General features: G+C 34.5%; 1 protein-coding gene across 1 annotated transcript in view; it reads right to left on the bottom strand.

Moving 5' to 3' along the window:
* Window positions 1-9,819, bottom strand: part of LOC103581996 (spermatogenesis-associated protein 6-like) — a gene marked incomplete at both ends in the record, with an annotated part of 24,100 nt that extends 14,281 nt beyond the window's left edge. The window contains 2 exons of the mRNA XM_008563687.1: window positions 4,278-4,318; window positions 9,732-9,819. Coding sequence (XP_008561909.1) covers window positions 4,278-4,318; window positions 9,732-9,819 — 129 coding nt within the window. The remainder of the gene's footprint in view (window positions 1-4,277; window positions 4,319-9,731) is intronic.
* Window positions 9,820-10,187: the final 368 nt, after the last annotated feature.

Below are 10,187 nucleotides of genomic sequence, written 5' to 3'. Positions count from 1 at the left end.
GAACCTTTATAAATGCTATTTCCCGTTTTCCCTTGCACATGCTCTTCCCTCTACTACCTGACAGAGGGAGGGAATTCCTGTTCATCTTCAGAGCTCAAGGTGCTCAAGATGCCCTTTCCATTGTCCTTCACAAGGTCAAATCCTCTCAGTATACAATGTCAAAGCAGTATGTATGTCCTCCATATTTATCACAGTTCCAAGTATATATGAATTTTTGTGATTTTGTTATCTCTCTCCCTCACTGCCATAAAATATTCATGAGGGCGGAGATGGTTTCTAGTTTTGCTAAATTTTTATTTCCAACATAATAGTTTCATTCACATAACTTTTTTTATAGGGAAAGAGAGAAGTTGGGAGGTGGGAGGGATGGAGCATTTTAGGTATGAAAGAAATGCCTAGTTGTCACCATGATTCCACTTTCCCTCTTCAAGAGTGGAATTTTGGCTAAGAAGCAATCTTTGCATCTAGGTAAAAGAATGTGATCAGTTCTCGGCAAGAGAATGTATTCAAGACTGTTAAGTATCAATTCTAATACCAGGATTTTAAGAAACTGATATGTCTTCTCCATATTCACCTTCCTCTTCCATCATGTGAGGAGCACAGTAAGGTCCTAGGGTAAGCCAAAGTCCTACGATGGATCATTGCACGGAGAAAATCTCATGCAGATCAAGAGCACCCTCAATTTAATTATGTGATTATAAACTAACTTTCTATTATATTAAGTTTCTTAAGTTTGGAGGTCTACAAGTTTTGTTACAAATAGTATTACTCCAACCAATTCAAAAATCGGTATTTTAATGTACTGGCTTTAATAAAAATCTATATATGCAATGGCTTATCATTTGCGGGCAGGCAGCAAGGGAACTGATATTGTGGGACAGAAAATGTATGATCCATGTAATGCAGGGGCAAAACATTTAAGAAAACTATGGCCTGCAATAGTTTGAAAGATAGACTGCACAGTTTTCAAGCTTATCTCTCTAGGAAAAGAGCTGAAAAGAAAAAAAGTAGTATTGTGTGTTGGCTTTTATTTGTATTTAGCAAGGGATTTCAAAAAATTAATGAGCTCAGATGAAATCAACCTAACTATTCATTGACTGATGAATGAAGGAAGAAAATGTGGCACGACATGCACACACGTACACACACAGAAATACCATTCAGCCTGAGAAAAAGAAGGAAATCCTGTCACTTTCACCAACACAGATGAACCTGGAAGACATTAATCTAAGTGAAAAAAGCCAGGCACAAATATTGCATGATCTCACTTATAATGTGCAATCTAAAAAAGTTGAACTCACAGAACCAGAGAGTAGTGGTTGCCAGGAGCTGGGGGGTGGGGAAAAGGAATGGGGAGATATTGGTCAAAAGGTATAAAGTTTCAGGTAGATGGGATGAATAAGTTCCGGAGATCTATTGTACAGCACATAGTGATTATAGTTAATAGGCTGGGGGGTGGGGAAAAGGAATGGGGAGATATTGGTCAAAAGGTATAAAGTTTCAGGTAGACGGGATGAATAAGTTCCAGAGATCTATTGTACAGCACATAGTGATTATAGTTAATAATAATATATTATATACTTGAAAATTGCTAAGACAGTAGATAGATCTTAAATGTTCTCACCACAAAAAATAAGTATGTGAGGTAACGAATATGTTAAATAGCTTGATTTAACCATTTCACAATATATGCATACATCAAAACTCCTCATTGCATTATAAATATTTTTGTCAATTATACTCTAATACATCCCTGGAGCTAGCCAGTTAGTTCAGTTGGTTAAAGAGTGGTGCTGCTAACACCAAGGTCTAAGGTTTGATCCCTGTACTAGCCAGCCACCAAAAAATAAAATAAGTCAAACAAAAATTATTCTCTAATACAGCTGGGGGGGGGTGGCAGGGGCAAGAAAGTAATGAGCTTAAGAAATAACTCTCTTGCCTTTGCAAAGTATATTTCTCCACAGAACTCAGGCAAGGTCCCACTTTTCTACAAAATTTTCTGTGAGCACTCCCAGCTTCATGGCTCTTTTCCTTATAGAAATCCTTTAAAGTTTTACTACCTGAATATTTATTAACTAACTACCATGTGCCCATAAGAAAAATATCTTTTATTCTTTCCGCGTTCAATGCTGCAGATGTATTTCTATGAAAATTTACCTCTTGGATACAAAAATAGTCCTGTGAACTTACCACCCGCAGCCCTCCAAGGGACTTCCTAAATGTAAAGAATCCAGAGGTGCGAGTGGGAGAGAATTAAAGGTGGGTTGAAGTGCAGATCTTAGCAGAATTCATTTGGAAAATGCGATTCTTTAAATCTATCTTTAAACAAATCAGCCTACTTACAGCTGGATTATACTTACTTTAGGACAAAGATTAGTTTTTCTCTCCATTCTGTATTTTTATATATTTGGTTTACTTGTTTTAAATTAATTTTCCACTCACACATACACATATACTAGGAACCCACACTACATGTCAGACAATGTACTAGGTACTAGCAACTATCAATAAGCAAGATCAGTAAGATCCTTGCCCTACTCTCTGTGTGTGTATTTGTGTGGTGGTATGTGTATATATATTTGTGTGTGTGTGTACATATATGTGTGTAAATATATATATAGTGTGTGTGTATATATGCATATTATGTATACACACACGCACAGCTGGGCTGGAGGAAAAAAAAGTGATGATTTCTTTTTTCTTCTCCAGCTATATATGTATATACATATATATGCTGTATTATATATATATTTTTATATGTTGTATTACACACATCGTGTGCATGTGTGTGTTTGCATAAATATACAGGATGGGCCTAGACTAGGTGAATTATGTCAGGCCCACACTTCTCTAGGGACACACTTAAGCAAGGCACAATCCTGTATAAACACTATACAGGGACAGTCCTATCTATATAAGTTCTATATGCATAGTCTATATCGGTGGTTCCCAAATGGGAATCCTTGGATAGGTAGCAAGGGAGCTGCATAAGAATTAAATACAAATTTGTTATAAATAGAAAATTCCAGTCTCTATTCTCAACAATTTCAATTTAGTAAGGCTGGAATTAATTTTTATAAAGTTCCACGTGGATAATTCTGACACTGGAAGATTAGGGCCCCTAATCACACAGTGCCTTGACACATTACTTAGCTGTTGCATTTTTCTTTTATTACAGTCAAAGCATGGCAAGTACTATGCTATTCAGTAACAGTAAGCATGAAATAAATTGTTTTCAAGTAAATAAACAAGGGTATTTTTAAGTAAAGCTATGATTTTTGTTTTGTTTTGTTTTCCCAAGTATAATAACAATTATCAAGAAGCTTTCTCTTAGGGACAGAAAAGAAAAATTGTGAGGCAGTACTTCTCAAAATGTAGAACATGGGCTACTAGTAGTATGGCAGATAATTTTAAATGGTACCCAAAACAATTTTAGATGATACACATGATTATTTTACATGGCACATGGACATACACTAATAATACTGGATCACAAGAAAAAATGTATTACCTTTTCAATTCTCTTTCAATCAAAATCCTCAGTTAGCTATCAGTATGTTACACGTATCATTGCTTGTCTCATTTTAAGAAATAGCAAGCATGCCTCAGAGCCTTTATATCTAGCCAGAATTTAGTAACATTGTTTTGTTTTCACAGTATTTTTTAAGGCTATCATCCATTTAAATCATGGGATACTGATTTTTCATTTACAGTGGTGAGATTAATAAATAGAAAGTGAATTTAAACAAAATAGCATAAATTGTATGCAGATATTGCAAAAATTATGAGAGTTCTCTAATGAAGTTTGGAAATACTACTATGTAAGGTATTACTAAAATTAACTAATATCTCTTTCTCTCACACACACACACAAAATATGTACAAATACAAACATAAACACCTACAAACACATTCAATAAACACATCTACAAACACATTCAATAATTAATTAATTCAAATGAACAATCAAAAGCCACAAAATACTTGTAGAAAAACATTCAGTGAAAATCCTATTGTACCACTTGACAAAATAACCAACATTACATGATATGACAATTACAGTTTTTACATTTTTTTTACTAAGCAAAATTGATAATCTCTGTCTGACTATACACACACACACACACACACACACACACACACACACAAGAAATATACACACACACACACACACACACACACACACACACACACACACACACACACACACAAGAAATATACTTATGCTGTTGTCTGAAAGCCAGGACAATTATCACTCTGTACTTTATTCCACACACCTTATAATCCTTGGGTCGGCAGCAGCCAAGATGGGAATGATCTGAAAAAGGATGTACAAAAGAATTAAAGTATAAATATTTCACATCAAAAAAATTTTTGATTTTATCTTTGACTTTTGCTACTCTCACTTTCTGCGATTGTAATTCACGCAGATTTCAGAAATACTTCAAAATCTTTCTACAATGTTACATAAGCAATGATGATAGGCCAACTATCTAAAATCTGTATCAATTCTTCAGCAATTACATGATTTCACAAATACTATTTTCATTAGAGTAGGAGATATCTAATAGAACAGGAATAATTTTTAGTTGATAATCCAATTTGTCCATATAAAATGGATAATTTTTAGTTGATAACCACTTTATGATGCAATATAATTTGTATACATAGATTTGATAAATATAGTTTAACTATAATGTGTTTCTATTTTTGAGGTCCTTGCTAGAATCAATTGGGTGTAATGAAAACAGGACCGGCTTTAGAAGGTGATAGTATATTGTAGTGTACAATCTTCATTGACAAATAAATCTGCATTACATATTCTAGGCCCCAGCACAGACTGTATGACCTTGTGCACATTAATTAACCTTTCTAAGTCTCAGATTCCTAATCTGTCTGATATACCTCTTTCACAATATTGTTTTAAAGATTACGTTAGACATTACATGTAGGGCACTAAAATAAATGTTAACAATTATGACTAACATCATTACCAACAACATCATTACTATCAAATTCTAACTCAAACAGGCATGTGTTCATTTTCAAATTCTGCCACTTATCAGATCTATTTTTCTGGTCAAGTTATATAAACAATTAATTCATTCCTCATTTTAAGAATATGAAGACAATGCTTGCCTTATCTCAGAGAGTCAGAGTGAGGATTAAATTATATAACTTGTGAAAGTAACTAGCACTTGGTGAATTTTAAAACTAATTCTAAATTCTCTTTAAGATACACTACATTGTACATGCAGATTTCGGGTTTTACTCATTACTTAAAGGAGTCAACCTTCAAGAATCAGTTTTTAAGTATTATAACCTCTGTTACATTGACAGTCAAAAAAATGAGAACCATAATTTGCAATTCTACTTCCTCACTCATAAATTCCATTCAAAAGCACTCTAAGATTCTGTATTTTACCTTTCCAAACCACCTTCTCCAGAAAAAATGAGCTATATGGATAGAGACCTAGCATAGTCTGTGTTCAGTAAGTTCTTTAGGTTTTTTTTTTTTTTAATGGCACAAGATGTTTGTTTTCTAGTTGCCCTGAATCATACTTGAAGTCAGCTGAAATATTAATGTCTTTTGCACAAGGCCAACTTCTCTATGTAATGTCAGTAAGATTCAATTTACTTTAAGTGCTTTTCAAAATTAAAAATAAAAATAAATTCCAGCCCAACTCCTCTGCTGTACAACTCTAATGTACACCATGGCCATGAGGAATAGAAAAAATAAAAGGATGACAGTCATATACTGAGCCTAATTCTCCAAAAATGCAAACGTTGAAAATTAAGGTAATAATTTCTGGAAGTGGTGTATATTCTCTGGCACCTAACATAATATTAAAAGTTTCAGTATGTTAAAACACGGGTATGTCTTCTGCTTTTTACAAACCACTTATATGCAGACAGGTTTATAATTTTCTTTCAATTTTAAAAATTAAGCTATTATTTTAATCTAAGTTTTCTCAATGTTCATATTTAATCACCCTCACCAACAATTAGGCACTAGCTACATTCTAAATGCAAAAGACAAAGGGGATAGAAGTCATGGCCCATGGCCATTAAGTACTTGAAATCTATTTTGGTTAAGTTATACAAAGTTGAATAACAGCAGAATAAAAGAACAGGCTAAAAGTCAGAAAGGTACACACAACTAATGCAATAAAAAGCTGTATCAAAGAATAACCCCTCAAGGTTGAAGGCAATCAGGAAAAACTTCCTAAAGATGGAGAAACGAGCTGAGCATATTAAATTGGTCTCACTTAAGAAAAGTATGAACAGAAAGGACATTGTTGGGGGGGAGGGGGGAGGGGAGAGAAGGAGGAGGGAGGGAGGTTTTGGTAATGGGTCACAATAATCAACCACATTGTATATCAACAAAACAAAATAAAATAAAATGAAAGAAAAGAAAAAAAAGAAAAGTATGAAGAAAAAGAAAGAGCTAGTTCGGATCTTGTGTGTGTGATCATGAACATCTTTAAATCTCAGGTTTCTTCATCTGTAAAATGGGGATAAAAGTCTCTAAGTTTCATGAAGTTATTGTGAGTAATTGACAAATGAAGTATAAAGTACTTGGAATATCAGCTGGCAGAAAACACACATGCAATAAATATTAGCTTTTATTTGATTCTCCAATAACCTCATGAAATAGGTGTTATGAACTAAATGTTTATGCCCCCTCAAAATTCATATGTTGAATCCCTAATCCCCAAAGTCACAGTATTTGTAGATGTGACTTCTGAATGATAATTACAGGTAGATGAGGTCATGACTGTGGAGCCCTAATGATGGATTAGTGTGCTTATAAGACACACCAGAAAGCTTGTTTTCTCTCTGAAAGTACAAAAAGACAAGGTTATGTGAGCATACAGTGAGATGGTGGCCTCATACAAGCCAAGAGAAGAGACCTCAGAAAGAAACCTACCTTGCCGGCACCTTGATCTTGGACTTCTCAGCCTTCAGAACTGTGAGAAAATAAATGTCTATTGTTTAAGCCACCTAGTCTATTATGGCATCCTGAACAGGCTGCTACAATAGGTAGGAATGATTATTAGTTTTTACATTACATTTTAGAAGACTGACTTCCTATCTAACAAGTGATGAAATTGAGTCTTTGATTAGTTCAGTGCTAATTATACTAATATAAGAAAAGTGGGAAATTTCCTTATTATAAAATAAAAGCATACAGGAGGATAAAAGTGTCTTTAGTTTCAAAACTGACATCAGATTATGTATTTGTTAACTAAATGAACGTGACATATAATCAAATTAATAAAATGCCAAGTAATGACTAACAGTTCTAGTTAAAAAAAACTGACAGTCATGAAAACATTTCCTTAGCAACCATCTAATAAGAAACTGAGATCCACTTTGTCCTAAAGTTACCATTCACACAGAGACTAGTCTGATAACTTAGAGCCTCTGCATCCTTCCTCTCTCCATAGCTGACCCTCACCCACAAGCTCAGATATGACTCAGTACCAAGGGACCAATTTTGATTTTAAGTAAGGACTTAAGGAGCTTTAATCTAAAATTCATCACCTCTGTATCAATTTATGCTTTCTATCAAGATAATTTTTGAACCTCATTCTGATAGTTATAGCCAATATGTGTTCCCCATGTGTCAATTCCTATTTTGTCAACCTCAACTTCCATAGTACTCTACTATGAAGGGTACTACTACCTTCCTTTTTATTTACTTCAAAGAATTAAACCCCATTATTCTGGCAGGTAGTGCTACTATTTATTTCAAAAATTCCCTGAATGTTAGTGCATACTTGAACCTTTAAAGAGTATTTGCCACTGAAGTACTTTCAGGACAATGTCTCAGTCTGTTTTGCGCTAAGATAAAACAATACCTGAGACAAGGTAATGAATAATGAATAGAAATTTATTTTCTCACAGTTCTGGAGGCTGAGAAGTCTAAGATCAAGTCACTGGCATCTGGCAAGGGCCTTTGTGGTACAACATCACATGGTAGAAGGGCAAAGAGAGGGCAAGAGGGGGCTGAATTCACCCTTTTATAAAGGAACCAACCCCACCCATGGCCTAATCACCTTTTACAGGTCCCATGTCTTAATATTCTTACAATGGCAATTAAATTTCGACATGAGTTTTGGAGGGGACAATCATTCAAACAACAGCACCTACCCTACCTCAATACCCATGTAACATTCTAGGGTTGGCCTCCAATCTCCTGTCAGTCTTCTTGGAGCATAGGGCCAACACTTTTGCCTTTCAACTGAAAGTTATTAGAATCAATAAAAGTTCTGCTGGCAAATATAATTATCAAGAAATCAGATGCTGGGGCCGGCCTGGTGGTGCACTGGAGAGTGCGCCGCTTGGGAGCGCAGTGGCACTCCCGCCGAGGGTTCGGATCCTATGTGGAGACCGGTTCCCGCTCACTGGCTGAGCGCAGTGCGGGCGCAACACCGAAGGTTGCGATCCCATTGCCGGTCCCTGGTACGGGCGCGACACCGAGGGTTGCAATCCCATCACCGGTCAGTAAAAAAAGACAAAAAGGAAAAAGAAAATAATAATAATAAAAAAAAAAAAAAGAAATCAGATGCTTAAGTGCTCCAAGAAAATCTTCCAAAGAAACATCTATATTGAAGTTATTTTCCACTGGTTTGTTCTTAAAGCTCATTTTTCATGTCCATAAATTTCCTTCAAGAGGGAAACAGTTAACATCTGTTTCTAATTTCACATAACCTGCTATTTTGGATATAAAAGTCTTATTGATTACAACATCTATCTCACTGTCACTGCTACAAAAACAAAATACACAAGCACTGCTTATTCGCAGAAAAGAATGTTTCATTTCTCATTTACAGAAAAAAGACACTATACACTAAAGTTAAGAAACAGGAGGAGATGCTCACTACATATTATGATTCTATTTTTTTGACTATATCATTTTTCTTTCTCTTTGACTTTCTGTGTATAGTAAATTAACTTTTAAAAAGGCTGCTAATGAATACTTGCTGAACTCAGTAGCTAATGTCAACAGATATTAACACTCAAATATCCTTAATTATATAATACCATTTAATTTTATTCATAAAAATCATCTTCATATTGAATTTAAGAAGCAACTTATCTAACCATAAGGACTAGGGCTAAAAATAAAAAAAAAATATTCTTATGAACTAATCTAAAGTGTGTTATCTTCTCAGAAATATAAATTATTATATAATACTGATTTTCAGTGTTCCATGTGCTAGGGCATTTTACACGGTAATATTTGCCATGTTATCTTCATTCTTTGCTCAACTAATTATCAAAGTAGTTAAAGTTACTTGCTCAAGAACGTCAAGTTTATAAATAAGTAGTAGAATGCCTAACTGTATGTCCAAAACCCATACCCTGAACTCTTTTCACTCTGGCGTTTACCAAAACCTATAACACAAGGTGAGAAAAGGATTCCATAATCAAACAAGTTTAGAAAATGTTGAGTAAAAATTAACCAAGTTTTTTTTGTACTTAAAGGTATCACAGTCTTAAAACGCTAATATGTATTCTGAATCTCAAAGAGGGAGATGGTTTATAGCAGCACAGAAATTCTTTATTTTTAGAGAGTAAATACATGGATGTTTTAAAAAGCTGCACTATGCCACATTATTCAATGATACAGCAAAGATTCTGTTTTTGTTAACAACACTAAATTAAAGGCTTATTATAGCTCAGGCAACTAAAGCAATGAAGAAAGGTAACTTCTAGCTTACCATTGTGCATCCTGAACCACCCATCTCTTTCACAGTCTCTGCTAGATGATCCATGTAAAGTATCAGCCCTGGGACTTGGGGGATCAACCTAGGAAAACAGAATTTCAATGTAAAAAAAGAGTTTAAATGTCCCCAGTCTTTTAATCTCATGGCACCAAGAAAACAACTAGAGTACATTGACCACATATCATCAGGTTAACGTGAGGGTGTTGTATGGGTCAGGCATGTTCCAAAGTCAGAGTTTACTCAAGTATTTTGCTGTTCATTACTAAACTAAATGGAAATTAAACTCCAAAAAATTGTAATTATACATTTGTGCCTACCTTAAAATGAACAGATTTTGCAGTTGAAATGTCCATTACACCACTAGTTTGCTTAGTGGAGTAAAAAAGCCTAGTTTGCTTTCCATTTTACAAGGTTAAAAAAGTGATCTACTTCACTATATTTAAAAAACAC

Source organism: Galeopterus variegatus, unplaced genomic scaffold (assembly GCF_000696425.1).
Source record: "Galeopterus variegatus unplaced genomic scaffold, G_variegatus-3.0.2 Scaffold14537, whole genome shotgun sequence".
Classification (NCBI taxonomy): domain Eukaryota; kingdom Metazoa; phylum Chordata; class Mammalia; order Dermoptera; family Cynocephalidae; genus Galeopterus; species Galeopterus variegatus.
This window is presented reverse-complemented; position numbering and strand designations above follow the sequence as displayed.